This window comes from Neovison vison, chromosome 13, assembly GCF_020171115.1.
Source record: "Neovison vison isolate M4711 chromosome 13, ASM_NN_V1, whole genome shotgun sequence".
Taxonomy (NCBI): domain Eukaryota; kingdom Metazoa; phylum Chordata; class Mammalia; order Carnivora; family Mustelidae; genus Neogale; species Neogale vison.
In genome coordinates, this window is record NC_058103.1 from 44,714,560 (window position 1) to 44,741,496 (window position 26,937).

Sequence of the window (26,937 nt, forward strand, 5' to 3'; positions counted from 1 at the left end):
CCCTGATTACGAATCCAGCTGATCAATAACGTTTCACAATTTGTACCAACACTAGGGGAAAGGAGCGAGCTTAGCACGTCACTCTAAAACGATCAGTACCAAATTACCCCAGAGCACAAATGAATTTCTAATCAAAGTCCTAACTTTCTTCTCTTGTAAATTAATTTTTCTCCAGACCCTCACAAACACCATCGTCCTAGGTACAGAGACTCACGCGAGGACCAACTTGGTGTAACACTCTCCCTCGGAGCAGAGATAGGGTTCTCGTAGGTGGCAGGTGCGTGGGACAATTTTTAACTAACCAACGCAGGAGTTTCGTGTCATTTTATTCTCTTGCCCCAAAAGCACAAGAGTTGGTTTCCTTACCCACAATGTTTTCCCCTTGAAGCCACCTGTTTGGTCCTCTTTTGCAGAGCGAGGGGACCAGTGCACTTCTGAAGCAGCGTTTTCCTCGCCCAGGAGAGGGCTGGCGGTGCGCGCAGAGCATGCCCCCCTCGCCAAGGTTCCAGCACCCGACGCCCGCCTCCTTTCGGATTTGGTTCACACTGCAGCAGCCGGAGTGGTCCACCCCTTCCTCCCGGCTGGCGCCAGAGGGGTCCCCCGCGAGGCCGCTTCACCGCACCCGGCGGGGGCCTTTCCGCAGCTCGCGAGGTCCATCCCCCCACCCCCCCGAGCGCCCCTCCCTCCGGGCCGCCCCTGTGAGGAGCCCTGCCGCGGACAGGCGAGGGGGTGGGGCGAGCGCCTGACGCGCGGAGGCTCCGGCCAATGGGAACGCCCCGCGGCGCCGGCCGAGCAGCCCGCAGATAAAAAGGAGGCACTGCCGCGCTCTCCAGCCTGCCACTGTCCCTGGCGGAGGAGCGTGTCCCTGGCCGGTCACCTACTTTCCTCAGGTGATCCTGGCCACAGCCTATTGCTTGCGGCCGCCGGCGCGCTTGAGTGTCAGTCCCCGAAGCGTCCCAGAGTCCCTCCGGAGCGGCAGCGGGCGGGTCCATGGAGAAGGGTCCGGTGCGGGCGCCGGCGAAGCCGCGGGGCGCCAGGTGCAGTAATGGGTTCCCCGAGGGGGAGCCGCCGCGATCCGGGCAGAGCGGGCCGCCCGAGAAGCCGCCGCGGCCGGAGACCAAGAGCGTCCAGCCGGCGGACGGCTGGAAGGGCGAACGGCCGCGCAGCGAGGAGGATAATGAGCTGAACCTCCCCAACCTGGCGGCCGCCTACTCGTCTATCCTGCGCTCGCTGGGCGAGGACCCCCAGCGGCAGGGACTGCTCAAGACGCCCTGGAGGGCGGCCACAGCCATGCAGTTCTTCACCAAGGGCTACCAGGAGACCATCTCAGGTCAGTGCGCCCGCCGGCTTCGTGGGCGCGGGCTGCTCCGGCTTGTGGGCACGGAGTAGGTGGCCGCGGGAGGCGCACGTCGGCTCGGGGAAGTTTCCGGAGTTGCCTCACTCTTGGCAGAAGATAAGAGTGCTGTCACCTCCAAACCCCACCTTCGGCCCTGGCCCCGCTGTCCCGCCCAGGCGAGGGCCCTGTGCGCGGCGTCCGGCTCAGCGGTCCTTTCCGGGTCCTCCCGGTCCCTCGCGCAGCCCTCTCCTTGAGCCTCGGGTTGCGGGGACCGCGGTCACTGAGCTACCTGCCAGGTGGGAGGCTGGAGCCCCTGTCGCCCGAGCGCCCAGGGCCGGATGCCTGAAGCACATGCCGAACCCAGACCTGCCAGGATTAGGATCGCCTGGCGCTCGTGGAAGGGAGCTCTTCCTAGGTCGTCCCTCTTCTCGAGGTCTAATTTTTTGATAGGTCTGGTGTGAAGCTTTGGCTTGGTCTGCTTGGAGCGCGGGTTGATTCTTTGTGGCAAACTCAGAGACCCGCACGCTCAACTGATTTGCTAGGGCACCGGGGTTTTGGGGAGAGTTCTAATTCTCTTTGGTCCACTGTAAGTTAACTCTCATCTCAGGACTTTCCCAGGATTTGGCCCAGCTCAGGGCATGGACTTGCCCAGAGTTTGAGGCGTGACGTTTTGCTGTTTGAAGCCCCCGTCCCCATTCTAAGAGCTCAAAAGCAATAAAGTGACTCCCTGGGAGTCGGGACGTTTCGCAGGGCTCTGAGACCCCGAATCGGAGTACCTCTAAGCTGGGTTTGCCCAATGTTATTTGTGCCTGAGGCGGATCAGACTTTCACCCAGAAGGTTGGAAAGCTGTAGGGGATGGGGGAGGGAGAATGGAAAATGAGGACTTAGCTGCCTATTTGCTGGGCGAATGGTGCTGTTCTTTACAAAAAAAAAAGAGAATGAAAGCTTCTGATTTCTGCAACTGGGACCAAGGATGTTTTCCAGCTTAAATCTTTGGTGCCTCTTGGTGACATTTAGTTATTTGGCCTAAGAAGCCTCTACCTTCATCGTGTCTCAAAGAACAGTGTTGCTTTGCAAGGTAACTTCCCTGCCCCTGTTATTTTCTTGATGGCCTGTGGGGCGACTCCCCTTATAGATCCTGGGAAGAGCTAAGTTATTTTTGCTTGGTCTTCCACACCCCAGAGGAAGGGTGGGAAATCAGTGTGAGAGGGGTGGGGTTCCAAAAGGAAATAATACTACACACTAAAGCCAAGAAAGTCCTAGTTCTGTGTCCAAGTTCTCTTTTTTACCTCTTGATGGTAACAGTTCAGAGACTGAAAAGCCAAATTTCAAACTGCAAAGACTGAAGAATAAGCAGTCTTCATTTGGTGAATATTCTATCAGTTTGTAACATTCCACAATGTAATAATGAAAAACCCCTTTTAGGGACTTACTCATTCTGCCTCTTGTGGACACTGAATGCAGTCCCCTTCATAACATGGGTCAGACTTTGGGAATCTTGGCCAAATTCACAGGAGAGAGGTATTTCTGACTCCTGGACAGGTCACAAAATTACCTAAAGTGATTCACAAGGTTTATTTAAACAAATGGTGAGCATAAGTTTGTCTTATGAGCTATAGGGCTAATGAATCCAAAGAACACTTCAATCTACCTTAGAAAATGGTTTTACACCTGTTAACTTATTACTTCAAAAGTGCGTGGACCTAGATACAGAAAGCAGATTAGGGGTTTCCAGGGCCTGGGGAGGAGGATAGAATGGGGAGTGGTTGCTTAATGGGTTTCTTTTTGGGGTGATGGAAAGTTCTGAACTAGAGAGTGGTGATATGGTGTTTGCACAACATTGTGAGTATATTAAATGCCACTGGATTGTATACTTCAAAATGGCTAAAATGAATTTTTTTTCCTATTTATTTGACAGAGAGAGAAAGACCACAAGTAGGCAGAGAGGCAGACAAAGAGAGAGTGGGGGAAGCGGGCTCCCCGCTGCACAGAGAGCCTAATGTGGGGCTCGATTGCAGGACCCTGAGATCATGACCTGAGCCGAAGGCAGAGGCTCAACCCACAGAGCCACGTAGGCGCCCCTAAAATGAATTTTTTTAAATGATAAACTTTATGTATAGTTTACCACAATAAAAAGAGTCCACAGGCCATTTAAGAATTATACTAGCCGTAAACTGAATACTTTTTTATGTTTTAACTGCTTTATGCGGTAAGTCTTGGATAATCCTTAGTTTTGAGGTAAACACTGTTCTTTTACCCCATGACAAGGAAACTGAGGCAGAGAGGTTAAGAGCTGCAAGTGGTAGGGCTGGTATTTGAGTTCAGACAGCCTGAATGTGGAACTCTTACCTACTTTCTCATGTTGTTATTTTGATGTGTCAGTGTACCTTATCTCTAAATATTTCAAACTGTGAGCTATGACCTAACAGCTGGGTTAGCAGTATTAAAAAAAAAAAAAAAAGGTGGAGTAGAATTAAAAAGTTCAGTTTATCACATGTAGTAAAGTTACAAGTTGTGAGGAGCTTCTGTGTGGGTTTTGTAGGTTTTTCTTTTTGTTTTTTTTGTTTTTTTGTGTGTGTGTGTGTGTGTATTGGCTCCAGATGTAAATATAATTAACTGTGGATTGTGGTAAAAAGTTTGAAAGCCTCTACCTAAGGGCTCGCACTTAAGGGCTTAATACATTTCTTAGAGGCACATAGTTAGAAGACAGAGAGGAGAGGACAACAAGGACAGTGCCGAATTTAAAGGAATAAACCTCAAATGGTGGTGGTCTAGACCCTAGCCCAGCCTGGGTGGGAGAGAGAAGGAAGGGTATTTTAAATCTGTAGACAATATGGCAGAGAGTAATAAAACAATCCTGAACAATCCCTAATTTTTATTTCTTTAGAGAGCATAAATTAGTGACCTCTATAAATTGTTTTGGGAAGAAACAAACTGCTTTAAAACTCTCACTTTTCTTTAATTGTAAACAAGATACTCTGTATCTTTCGTATCTCTTATGGTTAATGGTGTTGACTTCAGTGTTGTAAAATAGAAAAAAAAATTGGTGCCTTACATTCCTCAAATAATATTTTTGTTACTTCCCTCCTTAGTAGATTGATGCTAACTTCTGGCATTCTGGGGAATTTGTCATTTCTCCCTGTACTGCCCTTGCTTCTCTGCATGACCCTTGCTTCGTGTACCTTTCATCTACTTTCTAATGTGTACCTTACCGTGGGTACATCTATGATCACCAGTGATGGGTATGTCAGGGTTGCGCAAGTCTTCTGGTCACCGTTCACCACTGGGTTAGGAGGAAATGCTGAAAGAGACACTGCGCCCTCTCCCAGGAACTGGCTCTCCTTTGAATCTGCCACTACATCCTGATTCTTGGACCAGCTCATCTTTCTCTGTTGCTGTCCTATTTCCATTTAACACATCATAGTTCTCTTATATATTCTAATTTTACCTTGATGAGGTCTCTTTTTTTTTCCTTAAGATTTGTTTATTTATTTTAGAGAGGGGGGTGGAGAGAGGCAGAGGGAGAAGGAGAGAAGCAGACTCCCCTCTGAGCGCAGAGCCTGACACAACATGGCTTGATCTCAGGACCCTGAGCTCATGACCTGTGCCGAAATCAAGAGTTGGTTACTTAACTGACTGAGCCACCCAGGCCCTCCAATGAGGTCCCCCTTCTAATAAGGAATCTTCCCTGTATTTCCAATATCTTATTCAGAACTTTAAATAAATTGGAGGGTCTACTGTTCTTTGAGGTTCTTGGTCTTCTTGTCCCTGTGTCTGACATTTCCCATTCCCTGTTCCCTCCTGGGTTTAGTTGGGAATAACCTTTTAATGAACATTATCTACCAAATGTTAAGGGCATCTACCTTTTTTCATCAATTGTCCTCTTTATGCATTTATGGGAACACGCAACTCTTGTGTCGTATTTCTAATTAATGTAGGTTTTAGCTTGTCTTATCCAGGATGCCAAAACAGTTTTCATAAATCAGTTTTTAGGAAGAACTTGAGCATGTGTGTAATGCAGCATGAGGAGAGGGTACCACAGGTGATGGACTTCTTGACTGTCTTCCCACCAGGGTTGCGGAGCCCTGCCTCAGTAATTTTCACTGCAAGATGGTATCTATCCTTTAAAGATAACACAAGGCAGGGCACCTTGGTGGTTCTGTTGGTCAAGGCTCTGACTCTTAATTTTGGCTCAAGTCATGATCTCAGGGTTATGAGATCACCTGTGTGGAGCTCTGCACTGGATGTGGAGCCTGCTTAAGATCCTCTCTCTCCGTGCCCTCCCAACCCCCACCGCATGCAGGCACTCTCTTATTCTCAAAAAGAAAGAAAGAAAGATAATACAAAGCAATTAGAGACTTTGTTTATGCAAAACTGAGTCTTAGTTACTTCATGCTGAAATGTGCTAGTATTCAGGAAAGGTTTTTTTTCTTTTTGAATCACAAATCCTTGTGATTTACCAAATCAGACCAATGATGAACTAAAAATTGTAACAATTTATAAGGTATGAATGGGGACGAGAATCAAATTATTTGCTATCCCTCCCATATTGCAGATGAAATGTGAGTTTATGTCCCAAGTTTTTAAATATATTCAAGAAATGTTAATCTCATCATGGAGAGGTGCTATTTTTGGATGTGTATGGTGCATCTAAATATTGATTCACTAGTAATTTTTATTTTAAATCATTTTGCTACTGAATAATTTATAGGACTTAGTTCTTTTTACTGCTAGAAAGTGTACTATGAGTAAAGAAGAAAAAATAATGAAGTTGTTGAAGTACATGCCTAGAATTTAGGAACAATCAAAGTTGATTAAAGCTGTTAAGCCATTGAGAATGGAGGAAAACAGCTTGTCCTAATGGTTTCTTTTTATTTTTTAAATTATTTTTAAAAGATCTATTTATTTATTTGGTAGAGAAAGAGAGAGTGGGAGTGGGGTGGTGCAGAGGGAGAGCATCTGAAGCAGACTCCACACTGAGCACATAGCCCATCTTGGGGCTTGATCTCATGACCCTTGAGATCATGACCTGAGCAGAAACCAAGAGTCAGACACTTTACTGACTGAACCACCCAGGTGCCCCGTAAGGTTTTCTTTTAAAAATATATTATCTATTAACAATTTTTCTGGCCTGGGAGAAAAAAAGCTCACTACAGGTAACTTTGGAATAACAAACAAAGCCATCAGTTTGGTGCCTGTTTTAGTTTCATTGGGTTGGTGTAAAGTACCACAGACTGGGCTGTTTAAACAACAGGTATTTTATTGTCCCGCAGTTCTAGAGGCTGGAAGTCCAAAAGCAAGGTGTGGGTGGAACCATACTCCCTCTGACAATTGTAGCGCAGAGACCTTTTTTTGCTCTTCCCAACATCTGGTGGTAGGTATCAAACCTCAGTGTTCATTTGCCTGCATTATTCCAATCTCTGTCTCTATTGGTGTTCAAATTTTCCTCTTTCAAAGACACCAGTCACATAGGACTAGTCTATTGTACTCCACTATGTCCCTTCTTACTTTAGTTAATTACATCTGCCATTACTCAATTTCCAAATAAGTCACATTCTGAGGTACTGGGGTTTTGGGCTCCGACTTATCTTTTTGGGGAGGGAATACGATTCACCTTATACCTATACCAGGGCTAAATACTATTCTTCATAAGACTAGCAACTTTACAGTTTCATGTAACAAATTTATTGAGTGCCAGGCCCTGCACCGAATGCTTGGACCACAGGATGAGTAAAGCCAGATATGGTTTCTGCTGTTACGGAATTTACAGACTCTTGGACAAAGACCGATATTCATCAAAATCACATGAGTGAGTGTGGGATTACAGATTGAGAAATGTTAAGGATAAAATGGGCAGAGCTCAGTGAGAGCACTTAACAAAGGAATTTATCTGTGCTGGGAGATAGGAGCGTGGATGCCTGAGCTGACATGTGAGTAAAAACAGACACCACTGATGACTTACTGGGTGCTGAGTTCTTTACATATATCGTCTCGGTTGCCCTCACAGTAGCCCTAGAGGGTAGGTGATGTATTCCCATTTTACAGATAAGAAAACTGAGGCACAGAGAGGATCTGCCCAAGATCATATCTTGACAACAGCAGTGCAGGGAGGATGATAGAAAATGAGAGTCATATTCTCTGGCATTCTGTTTAATCATAATACTGTGCTGATTTATTTAAATTCCCTCCTCCTCCTCTCCCTTTTTGTATTTTCTCAGCTGTTTTCTTTGTTCAGCTCTTGAAACTCTTCCATAGCTGGGTTTCACCCACTGGCTCATTTGTAATATACTCCTGTTCTTTGAGTCCCATATTAGGTTGAGTCAGACTGCAGTACTAAAATTTGCCAGGAGAGGGCAACTATCTAATCTTTGACGAATGCTTGATTATGAATCCTGGATCATATGAACTATTCCTAATTCCAGTTTATATAAATGAATATATTCCCTGTGGTTCTACATTCTCTTTTGAATCTATGGCAGTTAGATCTGGGGATAATTTGGATTCGGTTAATCAAAGATTGTCTGAACTGAGGTAAATGTGTTATACTCAAGGCTGAGAAGACATTTACTCACTGGAATTTTGTCTGATTGTAAGTCTCATTAGCAGTTTTTCAGTCCCTTTTAGAGAAGAGGAACTGTTTGTACTCCTTGTTGCATCCCTAGCAAACTTCCAAGCATGTGTTTGAATTAATTTCATAAAGACAAAAACCCTTTCTTAACTCTTTTTTTCACCACAATCCTCTCTGCGTAGGTGCTCAATAAATACTACTTGTTTTATACACTGAAGAAAAATTCAGAGGACTTGTCTTTATGAAAAAAAGCCACAGGTTATTCCAAATGGGCCTCCTGAATACTTTTAGACCAGAGGTCATCCTTTAGACAAGTGTGTAGAGTCAGACAGTCTGCACTGCAGAAACTCACCTGTTTGAGATAGCTCCTAGAGTCAGTCAACATATTATTTCAAGGTGTCACTGAAGTGACTGGTCTGCTCCCTGGCACATAAAAATTATGGGGAAGGATGTCTAGAAAATCTGTCAAGATTACAGTCAGTTTTTAAGCTGTCATAGAAATGTTCAAATGTACACAGTGTAGTATAATGAGCTGCTGTGTGCCTTCTAGCCTCAACTGTTAGCGTAAACATAGGTCTATCTTATTTCAACCTTTCTGCCTCACATTCCCTCACTGAATTGTTTTAAAACAAATCCCAAATATGTCATTTCATTGATAAATACTTCACTATATCTAAAGTAAGAGGACCTAAAAATATTATGCTTGAAATTAACAGTTATTCCTTATTTCCAAATATCTATCCAGTGTTTACATTTCTCTGATTTTTCCACAGGTGTCTCTTTACAAATTGGTTCCTTTTTTTTTTTTTAAGATTTTATTTGTTTATTTGACAGAGAGAGATCACAGGTAGGCAGAGAGGCAGGCAGAGAGAGAGAGAGGGAAGCAGGCTCCCCGATGAGCAGAGAGCCCGATGTGGGGCTCGATCCCAGGTTCCTGGGATCAGGATCTGAGCCAAAGGCAGAGGCTTTAACCCACTGAGCCACCCAGGCACTCCTACAAATTGGTTTCTTTGGATAAAGATTCAAACAAGATTCACACATTGTATTTGATTAATGTCCGTAAGTTTCTTTTAATTTGTTATAATTTGTTATTCCTTTTTAATCCCCTATAATTTGTTGAAGAAACAGGGTCATTTGTCCTGTAGAATTTTCCACATTCTAGGTTTTGCTCATTATTTTCTCATAATTTAGTTTAACACGTTCCTTAAATATTAGTGGATTTAGAGGTATGCCTCCCTGCTCCCACTCAAAAATAACTCTTAAATTTAGTAAAGAATAATTTATAAATGGTGGCATATGCTTCCGTCAGGAGGCAACTAAATATCTAGTTGTCTTTTTGTGACATTAAAATTGATCAGTGTCAGGTGTTCTCAGCCTTATTCATCCTTTATAAAGTGCCTCACCAGTCTTTCACCTACAACTTTTAATAGCCATTGGTGATTGTCTAGACCCAGTAATCATAATTTTCAAAATAATGATGTTTGGTCCTTTAATTCCTTTTGAATTTATTGACTGAATTTCTATAAAGAAGATATAGAAGAATGTCTTAGACTATCTTTGCAACTATTTAGTAAGTTTAAAAGTATTTAAAATAAAGCTTAAAATTATGACTATTAATTTCTTTAATTCTAAAGTAGAGCTCTGCTTACTATGACTTAATCTAGAAGCAATAAAGAAAATAATTTAACTACATAAAAACTATGAATTATCACATGTGAAATACCAACATGAATGAATTCAAATGACAAATGTGAAGAAATATTTACAATTCCCCTTGAGACAACAGGGTAATCAAACTAATATAAAAAGAGAGGCTAGAAATTAATGTGAAAGGTCAAAAACAGAACTGAAAAATTGAGGAGACCTGTAAGCAGACAGTACATGGGGCAGGAAATACAAATGACTTAAACACTTGGAAAGATGCTTGACCTCACTTTCAGTAAGAGAAATGCACACAGACATTTCTTCCTTGTTAGATTGACAAAAGTCCACAAATTTGATACTGCATTATGTTATCAAATTGCTAGGGCAAAAACTATTACTGTTGAAAGGGTGCTCTCCTTATGGAGGATAATTTGGCAACATCTATCATATACAGAGTTATATACGCTACTTGAAAATCCAGCCTCTAGGAATTTATCTTAGATAGATACTTGGACACATTAAATATGTATGCTCAAAGTTAGCCACTATAGCCTTGAATGTCGAAGTAACCTCAATGTCTAGGCTTTTAGAATGGCTAACTCAGAGGAGTTATATTTTGTAGGAAAAATGGGATATGGGGGACAATAAAATGTTGCTTATATTGGTATTCCATGTTAATCAGAATATGAACTGGGCCGATAGCACATAAGTTAGAAGCAATACTTCTCACTATTTCCAGTTTTTGATTTTTGAGGTATGTGCATGTATTTTCAAATAGGTGAAAATATTTTGGCAAAGTTGTTTCAAATCTAGGAGTAAAATAAATACAACTTTTCCTAAGGGCTAACTAACCAGAAAAATCTGAAAACTGAAAAACGTTTACCCTGAAATTATAGAAAAATAGTGTGTGTGTATATATATGTATATATATATATATACATATATACAAAAAAATCACAATAAAGATCAAGCTCACATATATATAATATATATATACATACATGTATATATACACGTATACATACACGTATATATACACGTATACATACACGTATATATACATACATATATACACATATACACGTGTATGTATATATATTATATATATGTATACGTATATATATATATATTATATATTATATATTATATATATATATTTGTGAGCTTGATCTTCATTGTGATTTTTTTTTTAAAGATTTTCCCACTGAATGGGAAACTGGATGCAGGACTTGATTCTGGGACTCCAGGATCATGACCTGAGCTGAGGGAGATGCTTACGGGACTGAGCCACCCAGGCACCCTTCTTTGTGATCTTTATTGCATGTAGAAAGAGACTGAGTTTGAATGTGACCTTCTCTTTTAACTATGCATGTAATTACTGGCATGTTTCTAAAGTTTAATTGTCATTTTTCCCCTTTTGTAAAGGGTGGTATGGAAATACCTGCTCTGCCTGGGCTCATCTAGGTAGTTTGTGACTACAGCATTCACTTTTTTTTTTTTTTAATATTTTATTTATTTATTTGACAGAGAGAAAGTGAGATCACAAGTAGGCAGAGAGGCAGGCAGAGAGAGAGGTGGGGAAGCAGGCTTCCTGCTGAGCAGAGAGCCCGATGAGGGGCTTGATTCCAGGACCCTGAGATCATGACCCGAGCCGAAGGCAGAGGCTTAACCCACTGAGCCACCCAGGTGCCCCAGCAGCATTCATGTTCTAATTGACATCATGGCCCCTCAGGTTTTAAGTGCCTGTGTTTTCATATGAAGACCTACTTAGTATGTGAGGATCATAATAAGTAGGAATTCTGTTTTTCTTCCTGAATCCTAGCAAAGAGAAAGCAGGGTCTATAGCAGGGACCAAACAGTAAGTTCCTGAGGAGAGAAGCATATGGAGTTTTGTGTGGTCAGAAGGGAGGCAGATGCTTCTGGTGGAGAGACTTGAAACCGCAGATTACTGTGGAGGTGGTAACTTTTGAGCTGAAAGTAGAAGGAAATTCATTTTGAGGATTTAAAAAAATTTTTTAAATTTTTTGTTTTTTAAGTCCTCTCTACACCCAACTCAGGGCTTGAACTCTCAGCCTTGAGATCGAGAGATGTATGCTCCACCAACTGAGCTAGCCAGGTACCCCAAGTGTTTTTGTTGTTGTTGCTGCTGCTGTTGTTTATTTATTTATTTTTAAAGATTTTTATTTATCTATTAGAGAGTAAGCAAGAGCGAGAGAGCACAGGGTGGGGGGGGGGGAGGAGCAGAGGGAGAGGGAGAAGCAAACTCCCCAGTGAGCAGGGAGCCCACATCAGACCATGACCTGAGCTGAAGGCAGGAGCTAACCTGACTGAGCCACCCAGACACCCCTTTTGTTGTTTAGACAGAAATTGTCCATGGTGGTTTAGAGAAGGCTACCATCTAAGTGTTCTGGATTAAAAAAAATATACTAATATTCATAGTTGTTGGTACCATAGAGTTAAAACTAAATGAAACTTTTAAAGCAATTTATTGTCCACTTTTTAAAGGTCAGGATGGAAGGCATCAGTGGGCTCCTTTCTCTTTTAAAAATCCATTCTGGCCAGTCAGCCCTTCTCTGAACTTTACCTGAATGCATGTTGCTAGTTGGCCTATTTGGTTTAATTGGTCTAGTCTTGACAGTCTCGTTGTTGGTTTTATCTGTGATTCTTCTGGTTAACCTCCTTGCTTACTTGTGCTCCAAGTCCTGACTCTTGTACTTTCTGAGTCTCTCTAGACTCTGTCTTATCTTCTCTTGCTCTGACTCTTTGTCCTCTCTCACCAGAAGTCCAGTGACTTCTTAACTTCCCAACTTACTTCCTAGCTGTTAGTGCCACTGTGATTTTACTAAAATTGAACAGGTCTCATGCTTCTGAAAATACTTGCTTGATTTTTTTCTTGTGTTTCCTCACCATGGCTGTGAGGTTTTGTTGTGTTCCATTCTCTCGACTGCATTCTTTCCCCCTTCTGTTCCATCACTGCTCCTCTCATGAGGGCCTTTAATTTAGGGCACAGTCTGTCTTGAAAAAATCACTCTGCCTCATTCCACACTGGAGCTGGAGATCAAGGCAGACATTCTACCTGAGGCTCATTTTTCCAAAATATTTGGCCCTTATTATCTGTTCTCTTCCTCTAAATTGTTTTTACTGTCTTTTTTTTTTTTTAATTTTGGTTGCTAACCATGAGGAGACCCACTCACTACCCATTTATCAACAGCTATTGCTTCTCTAGAGTTCTGTGAACAAGAAACCAGATTTAGGTGAGGAAATTGGCTGTTGCTGAGTTCTGCATTGAATTTTTTTGAGGTCCAGTTGGTCCAAATACTGTTTCAAGTGAAGAGCTTTGCCAGAACATACGGCTCTTCTCTGTGAGGTATGATATGTTTTATGTACATCAATGAGTATTTATTTTTCTAAGTAGGACTCAGGACCCATTTCAACAGAGGCCATTGACAAATGTCCCAAACAAGGAAATTCTCTACTAAAAAAGATTAAAATGCAATTATGCCTATTGTATGGTAAGCTGTTCACGAGCAGAGATGAAGGTGTTAGGTGCTGGAGTTCAGCTGAGAGTAAGGTCTTTGCCAAGGAGCTAACTGATACCCCTTCAAAATGTAAGTGTTTTCCCCTAATGCACAGGCAATCACGGAAGTGCCACTGATTGCCACCAGAAACAATTTGCCTTTCAGCAGCAGAGTGATTAGCTTACAGCCTCCAGCCGTTAGAGCCCTTGCTCTGCATAAGCAAGATAAGTCATGCTTATCCCACATTGTTTTTTCCTTTCATTTTAATACCCATTTCTTCCTATTCCTCCACTACTGCTATAAATTGAGCTTTTTGAGGGTGGGGCTGTTTAGAAGTGAAGTGCTTTCTCAGAGAGGTGTTTCAGCTTTATAGTTAGCCTGTTAGACTTTGTTCACTGATAGAATCCTGAGGTATAGTTAGTGTTTCTTAAACTATTTTAGTGTGTCAACAAGTTCATCCTGGTATAATGCGAAGAATAACTAGTCTGGACTAGTCACAGCATACCCACTAACTAATTTAAGCCCTAACAAGTTCCTTTCAAGGCTTTCTGGATCTGGTCTACAGGAGGGGCAGTTGGACTAGGAGTGGAATCGTCACACCTAGGTGTCTGAACTACAGGCACGTTTGTCAGAATTGTTTCATTGCTCAGTCTGAGGACTTTCTTCCGCTGACACGTGAGGTTCTACCTCAGGCTTCTTTCATGACTAAAGGTGCTGTTTCCCTTTGAAACATTCAACCACACAGATAGTTTCTATGGTAACACGTCTCTCTTTTTTTCTTGTGACGCAGATTTTTGAAAATGTTCTTCATCTATATGCTTTTTAGGGCCTGTGGTCTTCCAATCTATAGCCCCATGGGTGAGACAAAGCCTTTATTTAAGGACTTTTTCCTCAGGAACAATAAACAATTGCTAGTCATACTAGTGCTTGAGGTTTAGTCTGTTAATAAGGTTTCCTATCCATTAGAAGTGGAATTGTTGGATTGCCTGTTAGCACAGTAATAGTAAGAAAACCAATGTTCTCTGTTAGGATTGTGACATTTTATTATTATTTTAAAAAAATTTTAAAAAGATTTTATTTATTTCAGAGACAGAGCACACACTTGTAGGAACAGAGGGAGGGGCAGTGGGGGAGGGAGAGCGAGAGAATCTCACACAGACTCCATGTTGAACATGGAGCCCAAAATGGGGCTCGATCTCACTGCTCTGAGATCATGAGCTGCACTGAAACCAAGTGTTGGATGTTTAACCAGCTGAGCCACCCAGGTGTCCTGTGACATTTTATTTTACTTTTACACTTTTTATTTTTTAAAAGATTTTATTTATTTTTTGACAAAGAGAGAGAGAGAGAGCACAAGTAAGCAAAGTGGCAAGCAGAAGGAAGGAGAGAAGCAGGCTCCCTGCTGAGCAGGGAGTCCAATGCAGGGCTCCATCCCGGGTTCTGGAATCGTGACCTGAACCTAAGGCGGCTACTTAACCAACTGAGCCACCCAGGTGCCTCCCTACTTTTCATTTTTTTAATATAAAGTTTTCACACACAGAAAATTGACAAAATTGTATATGGACAGCTAACATACTTAATGCCTAGATTCAAAATTAATGTTTTGCCCTATTGACATGGTCTATTTTACTGAGAACAAGTCAGACATTTATTTAGAGGTGAAATGTCACCCTAGAAAGTGTTTTTCTTCTTAACTGCTTGTACTATCTTTACTAAAATTAACTATTAATTTCTTCATATCATTTAATACCTAGTCTACATTCATAATAGTAGAGTTAACACCTAATTCTATGCCCCCAATTGCCCCAAATGTCTTTGACTCATGATTTGTTTAAACTAGGACCCCCTCAAGATCCATACATTTGCATTTGATTGTTAGTTTTTTAAAAGTTTATTTTTTATTTTGATTTATTTTTTTATTTGTTAGGTTTTAATCTAGAAGATTTCTTCCTACCTCTACCCTGTGACACTGACTTATCAGAGATTGTAAGTTGTCGTATGAGCTCTTCCACCTTTGAGATTTGTGATTGTTTTCTTCCTGTTTTCATTTAACTTGTTTCTCTACGTCTCATATTCCTGGAACTGGAAGTTAGGTCTAAAGACGCGATTAAATTCAGGGAAAACATTTTTAACAAGAATGCTGCTTTCTTCATACCATATCACAGCAGGAGACATAATATATTTGGATCTTGAAGATTTAAAGTCTGTAGTTAGTTTGAAAAGTGACTCTTTACCGGTTTCCTAGGATAAACTTCTATAGAGATGTTCCTTTTTCTTTTTTTTAAGCCTTTTTATTAGTTTGAAGATTTAATGGGATTCTCCTTTCCCCTGAAACTGTTCTAGTTTGATTTCAAAAAGTAAAGGTCAAAGTAGCATTAAATTACTGAATTTTCTCTCATACAAACCAAATAAATAGCTGGTAAAACAGTCTTTTGCAAACAGTGTGCACCAGCTCTGGGCTCTAACAGCCTCTGGGTATCAGGCTGCACTTTCTGTCTGCTCTCTTGAGCTGATGGATAGCGTCTCTCCTTCAGCCCCTGTATTTATCACTAATACAACTTCTATTTTAAAACATCAGATTTCTTCCCTTCGTTTCCTTTGCTGTCACTGGCTTTAGGCTTGTTACCTTGTGGCTGACTGTGAACTACAGCAACTCCTGATTTCTTGCCTCTGGGCTTTCCCCCTTGAGTTCATTGTTCTTGTAGGCCAGGTTCAGATTTCTGGTGGCTGGTGATCAGGTTGTCCTGTGGAAATCAGAAGATGGGGTCAAAATCCAGCTCTTATACTAACTGGTATGATCTTCTTTAGCAGGCACATAATGTTCCCAAATAGAGCATCAGTTTGCTCATCTGTAAAATGGGGATGATAATTATTTTTGACAAATGCAGAGTAAAGCAGGACCTGAAAGAAGTCATGAGCAAAATGTAATTTTTAATTTGAAAAATTCTCTAAAATAGAAGGTTATTTGATTTCTGTCCAATTCTAGACACTCAGGCAGACCTTACTTTTTGTTGTTTCCTGTTTTTCTGTATTTTATTTCCTATAGTATCTCTCTTCCTTTTTTTTTTTTTTTTTTTTAAGATTTCATTTATTTATTTGACAGAGAGACAGCAAGAGAGGGAACACAAGCAGGGGGAGTGGGGGAGAGAGAAGCAGGCGTCTTGCTGATCAGGGAGCCTGATGCGGGGCTCCATCCCAGGACCTTGGGATCATGACTTACGCCGAAGGCAGACACTTAATGACTGAGCCACTGAGGTGTCCCAGTATCTCTCTTCCTTATACCCTCTGGAAAACCCTCCTTTCTTTCCATCCATTTTAAGGCCTGGATCAAATCTTTATGCTCAATATAGTCACATGTTTTTTCCTAGCCTGTAATTTTTCCTTTCAGTAAAAATTGCCTTTTTTTTTTTTTTTTAACTACTGCTTTGGTAGTCTAGCTTTTAGGCTTTCTCTCCATTTTGGGACCCTTGTTTTACAAAAATTCTAATATAATTAACAGTGTTCCATTAGTTTCAGGAGTACAATATAGTGATTCAACAATTCTATATGTTAGTTTCAGTTTAATTGATGCTGGTATTTATTTGTCAGACAAATTACAGATGGTTCCATAACATCCGTCTGTATGATATTTCATGGCATAAGTAAATGTAGGTTGATAAGGGATGAGCCTATTAAAAGCTTCGGAAGTAAATGGATAGTTTATCAGATTGGTGTGTTCTTTCTTTAGAACTGCTGTGAACCAGACCTTGTTACCACCATCTGTTTTGTAAATTCCATTTACAGTTTAACAGCTGGATTGTGAAAGATATATAAAATTATCCAATTAACAAACTAAATTTGGCAACTGTGCCTCTTTTTTTTAAATGATTCCTTGAATAAACTCTTCTTTCTTTCCTTGGATAGCCTTTTAAGGTTCTCATTTTTGTCTACCATAAATTTTCAGAGTAGTAAACTGGACCAGATTAGGAATACTTAGGAGGCTAGGATAACTTTGAGAGTTAATAATGTGCAGAATTGGCAGCCTTCAGTTTTATCCATGAAAAAAAAAATCTGAAGTTTAAAACAGGTGCTTTTCCCTACCTCAGTACAGAAAGCTTCTAGCTATTGCCTTTGCCCATCTCAAAAGGTGACCGGTCAGTGGGGAAATAATTGTGTTGTAATTTGGCATTGATTTCTAACACCCCTAGAGCTGTGCAAGTGAGGAACCTGGGATTCCTGTTAAATTCCTTCTCTAAAACTGTCCTCTGACCTGTGAGGAGTCTGTAGCTCAGGTCACAGTCTGTACAAAGTTCAAATGAGAACATGGGTCTTTGGACTTTTAAAATTCATTTCTTCTCATTTGCCATTCTACTTTTTGAACCACCATGTGTGTGGTTTTCAAAGAGCCAATTAAGTAATGGTTCTGGGTAGAGAAATTGTATGCACTTCCATTTTCTCATTTCAGTATCTTATAAATTAACCACAACAAACCATACTGTTGTAATGAGGGAAAACTTTTGTTTAATAAAGATAATTTCATATGTGAAAATATGTCCCTCAACAACAAACACTGTGTTCATGACAAGCCCAGCTAAGAGGATGGGAATAGTTCTCTAGTATTTTATTTGCTGAATAAAACATACATATTAGTAATATTTTGAGGTCAGCCAGTACATTTATTTCAGTATCCTTGGCTACATTTTTTTGAATAGTTTTATTGAGATATAATTGACATGCAACATTGTGTGAGTTGAAGGTGTACAACAAGTTGATTTGATACACTTACATAAAATACACTTGATATTGCAATGTAATTACCACTGTAGATTAGCCGATACCTCCATCACCTAATTACTATTTCTTTTTTTTTTTTTTAAGATTTTATTTTTATTAACAGAGAGAGATCACAGTAGGCAGAGAGAGGGGAAGGGAAGCTGGCCCCCTGTTGAGCAGAGAGCCCGATGCGGGACTCGATCCCAGGACCCTGAGATCATGACCTGAGCTGAAGGCAGTGGCTTAACCCACTGAGCCACCCAGGCTGAAAGCATTTAAATCTACTTTCTTAGTAACTTTCAATATGTAATACAGTATTGTTAACTATATTCAAAAAGGTGTGCATTTAAAAAAAAAAAACGGCAATGTATTCATCTTTAACTAGAAGTGTGTATTTTTTGGCCAACATCTCCCCATTCCTCCCACCCTGCCAGCCTCTTGTAATCACCATTCTACTCTGTTTGTAAGAGTTCAGCTTTTTTTAGATTCCACATGTTAGTGAGATCATACAATATTTGTTTTTCTCTGACTTATTTCACTTAGCATAATTCCATCAAGATCCATCTGTGTTGTCTTCCCTATATTTTATTTTATAATTTTATTTTTTTTTAAGATTTTATTTTTAAGTAATCTCTACACCCAGTGTGGGGCTTGAACTTAATAATTCTGAGATCAGGAGTCACATGCTGTGCTGACTGAGCTAGCCAGGCGCCCCTTTGCTGTATTTTAATTGCTTACAAGCAACATGGGAATTTATCTCTGCCAGGGATGACAGGAATGAAAATTTCCAAAATAACCAGTTTTTACTTTTCTCTGCAATGCATTAGATCTGTCCTGCTGACAAACTTGCAGTTTGTGAAATAAGTTCATGGAGCTTATCAAAGCTGTGCCACAGCTCTGTCTACTCCAGCAGATGGTGTGAATGGTTGTCTAAAGTCATCTTAGTTTCCACCGTTCTATCAGTCTGTGGAATGTTTGAATTCATGGTTATTTTGGCCAAGTTTTACAAATGTTAGCTTTGTCTTGTTAAGTGCAAGAAGTTGTGAGTGTTGGAAGGGCTAATAAGTGGTGTACCATCATGATGGACATGAAAGCAGAGATAGTGACTTACACTTTCTTGTAGGACAAATTTTTCAAACAGGGGATAGAATAGAAAATGTTTTATCACCACAATGAGGGCAGACAGCAGCCTTTATTTTAATTGCAGAGTGTGATCTAGGGAGGTTTCTGAAGGAGTTTGCAACATTGCATGAAGCAGGCTCTGTCTTTCCTGTGTAATTGACCTCTAGCCAATTATCTTCTATGCAAGGGTAACCTCAGTATCTTGGTTTTTTGTTTTTGTTTTTTTTTTTCAGGAAAAACACCAAAACACCAGCACATGCATGAAAAACTCAATAAAACTTTTTTTTAATTAATGAAAGGTCTGAAATATACAAGGAAAAGTACAAAGAATTTATTTAACCAACATGCATCTAGTTTGAACAACTCTTAATATTTTGCTGTAATTGCTTCTGAAAATACAAATGGAGTTTCATAGATAGATACCTCTTTCTAATCCTGTTACCCTTCCTCTACAGAGTTATCCACTCTCCTCAATTTGACCTCTACTCTCATGTCTATTATTATACTTTTATTTCCTATGTATGTCCATAAAGAACATGTAATTTTGCTTCTAGTTCATTTAAAGGGATCATACTGTATATATCTGCTATTGCTTTTAATACTTGCTTTTTTCATTGAACATTGTTTCAGGAAATAATTCAGGTTTGATTCACTTACTTTCACTGTTGGGTCATATTTTGTTATATGACTCTACCCAAATTGTGTAATTGTTCTTCTGATGCACGTTTAAATTCCTAATTTTGCTCTTACCAATAATGTTGAAATGATAATTCCTCTATGCCCTTGGCCACGCGAGTTTCTTTGGAGTCCTTTCTTTGAAATCTATCTTAAGGAAGTAAACTGGCAGGGTAAAGACTGACATATTAATTAGATAAAGTGGAAGTTCTGTGTTTAAATATGATCCTGTGCATGGCATATAGGGCACTGTGTGGAAGCTTTAAAGCCTTAAGCTACAATGCCTGCCTCCAAGGTTGGGAGAAATTACACGCATGACAGTGGTACCAGGAGGTGTGATGAAGTAAGGGGTGTATGCTGGTAGAGGCAGCTCTGATGCTGGAGGGTTTGGGCCAGTGATTCAGACCTTTCTCCCCCAAGTCAGGGTAGACTTGTCTTTGTTAGCTCCATGAGTTGATTTAATTCCAGTCAGGAGCAAAGAGTTTTTTATTCCTTTTTAGCTCTCACTCTCTGTGTTCTGCTCTCTTAGTTCTAAAATTGGTAGGCAGACCCATTCCCTTTGCTATCCTTTAGGATGGATGCACATTCAGTGTTCCAGGCTTTCTTCCATTGTCTGCTAACACTGTTCTCCAGGAAGGTGCATGGGATGTGAAATTCTGGCTTCTTCAGAGGTCTTTAACTTTTTTTAAAAAAAGATTTTATTTATTTATTTGACAGATAGAGACCACAAGTAGGCAGGGAGGTAGGCCGAGAGAGGAGGAAGCAGGCTCCCTGCTGAGCAGAGAGCCCAATGCGGGGCTCGATCCTAGGACCCTGGGATCATGACCTGAGCTGAAGGCAGAGATTTTAACCCACTGAGTCACCCAGGCACCCCCAGAGATCTCTAATTTTTAGTGCTGATCACCAAACATCCTAGATTATGTTAATTCCTATTACCATTCATTCAAAAGAAATTCCATGAGCCAGCTTTTTTTTTGGCGGTGGTGGGGAGAATCTCCTGGGGAAGAGATTCTGCCTCCTTTTACCCTTGCAGAAGTAGGCCCATGTTTTTTATATGACTGTGTTTGAGTAGGAGCATGTTGAAGTTGTGAAGATTTTGGTAGCAACGCAAAACATGGACTAGAACTTTAATACAGGGTTTCTCAGAATATGGTTCCCAGAGCAGGGGTGTTAGCTTGTGGGAACTTGTTAGAAATGCCAATTCTCAGTCCCACCCAAACCTACGAAATCAGAAACTTTGTGACTGGGGTCCAGTGATTTGTGTTTTAACAAGCCCACTAGGGGAGTCTGAACAGCACCTTGCTTCAGAGGGTGCTTAAATAGGAACTTGGGCTCCTGTTATGGACCTGACTTACTGTACTTTAAGGAAAGGACTTAAGACATAAGGGATGGCTGGCCAGCAGGGCTATTTGTTGACATTGCTTCATCATTAATGACATGAGAAAGGTGTACTTTTACGTTTTTCTTTGTGGAGCATTGTAATAGACAAACCTTTAACTTTTGGAGGCCCCTTCAGTTTCCTTTGTTGGTTATGACCAACAGTAGGAAACAGAATGCCATAAATCCTTGTTTCCAGGGTTACCTCTTGCTGCTGATAACAGGCAGGAAATTAAAGCAATCTGTGATAGTGTTTTGTTCTTATTAGCCACAGATGGTAGCTTTCAGATACGTTGGAGCAAAACATAAATAAATATAGCAGGGAAACTTCATTATTGAAGAAAAATGATTTGGCTAGGTCAAGTTTATAGTCTGGGTCCACTTTTATGAAATGGGATATAGGCAGCATTATATTGCTCCATTACCACAAAGCATTAAGACATACAAGGGTCACTAGGTTTTTTTTTTTTTCCTTCTTTTGATTTAATTTTCAGTATGTAAAACATTTACATGATTTCAAAGTCAACCAAGTGACAAATTATGTTTAAAGATGTCTTCCTTCTATCCATATCTCTTATCTCCTGTTTTCTTTGTCTTTTGGGGTCATCATTTTTATTAGCTTTTTGATTTATTCTTCCAGTGTTTCTTTTAAAGATAAGCATGTAAATGTATATATGTTCATATCTCCCCCTTTCCACTTTCTTTTCACAAAAGGTTGCAGGTTATTTTCAGTCTTTTTTTTTTTTAACTCCCACTAATAAACCTTTATTTCACTCATTATAACTGAGCAATGAATCTTCCACACTGAAATATCTTCCTTGCCTAATTAATCCAAAGGAAAAAAACTGAAATGATTAGTAAAGAAAAATCTAGGGACTAACACACCCTTTTAATATGTTTTTAAATATTTTTAAGGTTTAAAAGTGTTTAAAGTTTGTAGTTCCTAGTAGGAAAACATTATCTGAATGAATACCCTAATGGCAAACCATTGTAGAATGTTTCCGTTGCATGGGGAGCAGAGGGGTAGGGATTCTCTTCACAGCACCCCAGCTTTCTTCATGAGAAGGTCGGAGATACACTGGTTTGTATTATTGCGACATCCATTAGGTGATCAAGTTGCTTTTCCTTCAGCTAGGGCTTTATTTGTCAGAAGGGCATTATGCTTGACCTCCAAATTTGGCTGACAATTTACTGATGAGATTCAAAACCTTTGGGTTGCTCTGATATTTTGACATATTCGCTGGGTTCTGGGCCACATCCTGGGAGGCCACCATAACTTCCGGATCCTGCATAGCTGCAAGAACTTCCGAATCACTAAGAATTTCATTGAGCCCAGGCATTCCTGCCATTCCAGGCATCCCCCCTGCCATTCCAGGCATTCCTCCAGGAAAATTACCAGGCATTCCCCCAGGAAAACCACCTGGGAAAGAGCCATACTGAGCTCCTGATTGTTGTCTGGCTTCTTCTTCCCTCTGGGCTCTCTCATGTGCTTCCTGAGCCTTCTTAACCCTTTCTATTCTTTCTTTGATCTCTCGCTCTTCACGTTTTCGCTCATATTTTCTCCGATGTTCAGCAATTTTCTGGACCCTTGGTTGAACTTCTCTCAGCATTGCACTAGCATCTCCATCATAATCCAGTTTACGAGCAAGGGCAAGATCACGTGCTGCTTCTTCCCAATGGCCCAGAGGTCTATGTGCTTTCCTGCGCCACTTACAAGGCTGAGCTGAATCAGGATTTATTTCAGTAGCTCTGTCACAGTCTTGAATGGCAGCATTTGGCTTCTGTAATTTGATGAAGACACTGGCTCTCTTGGCATACAGAATGGCCAAGCGAGGATTTAGTTTGATGGCATCTGTGAACAAGTCAATGGCTTTCTGTAGTTCACCATTATTTAGGGCATCAGTGGCAGCCACTTTTTTATCATTTGCCTGATCCATCATTTCCTTGGTTATCTCTACATTTTCATCTCCCATTTCTTGAGGCGCATCAGTATCTGGTTCAATCACACCTTCATGGTCAATTTCTAGATCACGCTCCTCACTTGATGGTTCATCTGTCTTTATGTTTTCCTCCACCTTCTTACTATCTGGTTTTTCTTCCTTGATACCGTCTTCTGATTTAGTTTTATGAGTGGCAGGTGGTATTTTACCCCCCATGCTCTCCACCCACTCCCACAGGAAACACATTTCCTCGGTGTGCAGAATGCTCGGATCCTGCTTACACACTTTCATGAAAGCCCGAAGTTCGCTCACTTTGTGGGGGTCCATAGTCCAGAGACAGTGGCTGGTGGCAGGCACGGCTGAGGTTGCGACCCGATTCCAGGCACGGGTACTAGCTCAGCGTGATTGTGTGGAAGGGGCTATTCTACAGTCTTTTAAGATTATCTTAAAAAGCTCACTCCATTAAGGGCTACCTTAAATTCAGTAAAATTCACCAACTTGGTGTGTACAATATGAATTTTGACGAATGCATGCGGTTGCACAACCACCTGAAGGTATAGACTCTTTCCAGAGCCCAAAAAAGTTTCATTCCACCCTTTTACAGTCATTCCCATCGCTCACCCCTCTGGTCCCTGGTAAGCCATCTGTCTGCTCTCTCTCTTTATACTTCTTTTTTCTAGAATTTCATACATAGTTTTTTGTATGTATGTGTATGACTTCTTCCATGTTGTATAATTCTTTGGAGATTCAGCCATATTAGTACAGGTGTTAGTAGCTGTTCCACTTTATTGCTGGGTATTGCTCTATTGTTTTTATATTCCACTTGGTGGACATTGTCCTGTTGCTTTTTTTTTTTACTTTTTTATTTCGAAATACTATTTTGAAATAATATTAGATGTCTAGAATACTTACAAAGATAGTACAGAAAGCATCCCTATGCCCTTGCCCCAGCTTCCTCCCATGTTAACATCTCATGTGGCTCATGGTACAGTTATCATCCCTTAAGAAATTAAAATTGGTACAATACTATTAACTAAGCTACAGGCTTTCTGTGGATCTTAGTTTTTCCATTGCATTTAGTTTTCATGTTTCTTTAGTCTCCTCTAATCTATGACACTTTTTCAATCTTCCCATGTCTTTTTAGAAGAGTACCTGTTGGGATGCCTGGGTGGCACAGTGGGTTAAAGCCTCTGTTTTCAGCTTAGGTCATGATCCTAGGGTCCCAGGATGGAGCCCCGCATCAGGTTCTCTGCTCAGTGGGGAGCCTGCTTCCCTCTCTCTCTCTGCCTACCTCTCTGCCTGCTTGTGATCTCTGTCTGTCAAATAAATAAATAAAATCTTTAAAAAAAACAAAAAAAGAGTACCTGTTGAAGTATTTTGCAGAATGTCCCTCAATTTGTCCAGTGATTGGACCACTGTTACACACTTTGGGGAAGGACACCATAGAGGTGATGTGCATTTCTCATTGGGTTATACCAGGAGCTACTTGGTATCGATATGTCTTATTACTGGTAAAGTTAACCTGGATCACTTGGATAAAGTGGTGTTTGCCATGTTTCCTCACTGCAGTTAATAGCTTTCCTTTTCTGTGGTCTGTCTCTTAGAAGAAAATTCTTACTTTTTAAATTCTCATGTGTGTTTGTGTGCATGGGACAGATAGTTTAGTGACTCTCTCAACCTTATAATAATAGTAGTAACAACAGCTACCTCTCACTCCACACTTCTAAACACATATGGATTATCTCAGTTAATCCTTGGGATACCCCTGAAAAATGTAGGCACTATTTTCATGTCCATTTTACAGCTTAGAAGATTGAGGCACAGAGTACTTTGCTGAGGGTCCAACAGCTGGTTAGTGATGGACCCAGATGTTAACTTAGCCTACTCGAGGACCAGATTTTATCAAGGGCCATATGGTTGTTGTCAGAGCTTAGAAATGGGGATGCCCTCGTTCTCTGCAAGAGAAAACAAATGAATGCTGCTTTTTTATAATTCTCTTTTGTTCTTTAAGAAAAGAACTTCGTTTTCCTTTCAGGACCTTTTCTTAGGTGACTAAAGATTTTAATAAGCTATGCATAACAGTAATCTTACTTTAAACTCTTAGAGAAATCCAGGATACTTCGGGGAGCACTCGGGGACTTCTTTCAGAATTATGACTGAAGTTTGGGGCAGAGTATTCAGTACAGAAAGCTGATTGTGGAGAAGTATTGACTTCAAGAATGAATTTTTCGGGACGCCTGGGTGACTCAGTTGGTTAAGCCACTGCCTTCGGCTCAGGTCATGATCCCAGGGTCCTGGGATCGAGTCCCGCATCGGGCTCCTTGCTCAGTGGGGAGCCTGCTTCTCTCTCGGCCTCTGCCTGCCGCTCTGCCTGCTTGAGTTCTCTCTCTCTCTCTCTGACAAATAAATAAATAAATAAAATCTTAAAAAAAGAAAAAAAAGAATGAACTTTTCTTCCCTGGATTTTATCAGCCTCTCCTACCAGGAGTGCGGTGTTTGTCTGTGGCTATCTAAACCCTGCATGTTCACTTTCATTGACCGCACTAATGACTTTTCCACTACACAATCACATGTATCTCGGAATAGCCTGACTCAGGGGATGATAACGGTAGTTAAACGATGACTCAATATCTGTGAGCCTCTATTCTAGTAGCAGCAGAGCTGCTGAAGGTCAGGCTGTGTGGGTGGACATTTGCACTTCTTCCCTGTGACTCACTCCGCAGCCTGCCTTTCTGAGGGGAAGTAACGGTAGGTCACTGCACACTGCTGCGTGTTGCCTCCCTGCTCTGTCTCGTTGTACTGTGTAGATGGGTATCCCCAAATCCTTGAAATCACACAGCTTGGAGTCTTGAATGTGTGTAGGCTGCCAAGATGTCCAGATGCCAGTGCGCTTTTTAAAAATAAAGCTTTTTTGTTTCTAAATGTCTGTCATATGCCTGGCCATATATATGTACCAGAGTTCGGAGGTCAAAAGCCAGTCTGAACAGGCATATACATAAAAATTGTAGCATTTATTTCCTTAGGGAAGAAGGCAACTGCTTAAGTCTGATGCTTGCATACAGTAACTAGAAAATTCTGTAAGAGTAGATGATTATTTAGGGGATAGATAACATATCAAGTTTTTGGGTATCTAGATCTGGCTTAGAGTCAGATGGCTGAGGACCTCTGGCCTCAGAAGTCAGATATGGTTTTCTACACATCTATTATAGAGAAAGTGTTAGGTACCAGAAAACGTAAGGAAGAAAGTGAAAGCAACTCATTTCCATCACCAGAAATAGCCACTCTTTTGTTTTGCATAATTTCTCCCTTTCTCCTTCTGTCATGCAGCAAACACATTTGTTTGTAATCCTGCATTTGTTATGTAATACTATATCCTAAGGATTTTTCTCATCATTAAAAAAAAAGACTTTGCTAATTTGGTGGGAGAAAAATAACTAGTTTTAATTTGTATGCCCTTAATATTTTAGTTAGGATTAATGTTGTGTCCTTATTGACTGTCTATGTTTATCCATGGAGATTGTTACTTTTTCTACTCTATATCTTTCTATAAAATCAGAAATGTTACTAACGCAGAACTCTTGATTTCAGATGTCCTAAATGATGCTATATTTGATGAAGATCACGATGAGATGGTGATTGTGAAGGACATAGATATGTTTTCTATGTGCGAGCATCATCTAGTTCCATTTGTTGGAAAGGTAAGGTTGTCTCTGTTTCCTAGTAATTTTAAAAGGCACATTTAAAAATTTTAATTTTTAAAAATTTTAAAAAATCAAAAAATTTTAATTTTTAAAAATTTTAAAAAATTAAAAAATTTTAATTTTTAAAAAAAGTTTTAAAATTAAGATTATTATATTTAAAATCATTACCTGCTAATTCCTAATATCCCAGATATGTAGAGTTACACAAAAATATTTACTCTTTATCAACTTGTCTAATCTAATAGTTTGAAGCCAACCAAACAAGGGGCACCTGTATGGCTCATTTGGTTAAGCACCTGCCTT

At 40.6% G+C, this 26,937-nt stretch overlaps 2 protein-coding genes across 3 annotated transcripts in view; one reads left to right on the forward strand and one right to left on the reverse strand.

The window, feature by feature from the left end:
* Window positions 1-846: 846 nt before the first annotated feature.
* The window catches only part of GCH1 (GTP cyclohydrolase 1), a 47,109-nt gene continuing 21,018 nt past the window's right edge, over window positions 847-26,937 (forward strand). For both annotated transcript variants that reach the window (XM_044229939.1, XM_044229940.1), the window contains exons 1-2: window positions 847-1,330; window positions 26,522-26,631. In XM_044229939.1, coding sequence (XP_044085874.1) covers window positions 991-1,330; window positions 26,522-26,631 — 450 coding nt within the window. In that variant the 5' untranslated portion in view covers window positions 847-990. The remainder of the gene's footprint in view (window positions 1,331-26,521; window positions 26,632-26,937) is intronic.
* Window positions 22,142-23,260, reverse strand: LOC122893115 (hsc70-interacting protein-like). Its single transcript, XM_044229938.1, has one exon. The coding sequence runs from the start codon at window positions 23,258-23,260 to the stop codon at window positions 22,151-22,153; it is 1,110 nt and encodes a 369-aa protein (XP_044085873.1). The 3' UTR covers window positions 22,142-22,150.

Bases quoted from the DNA above. Each gene is read 5' to 3' on its own strand.
- LOC122893115 (XM_044229938.1), bottom strand. From the start codon at position 23,260: ATGGACCCCCACAAAGTGAGCGAACTTCGGGCTTTCATGAAAGTGTGT.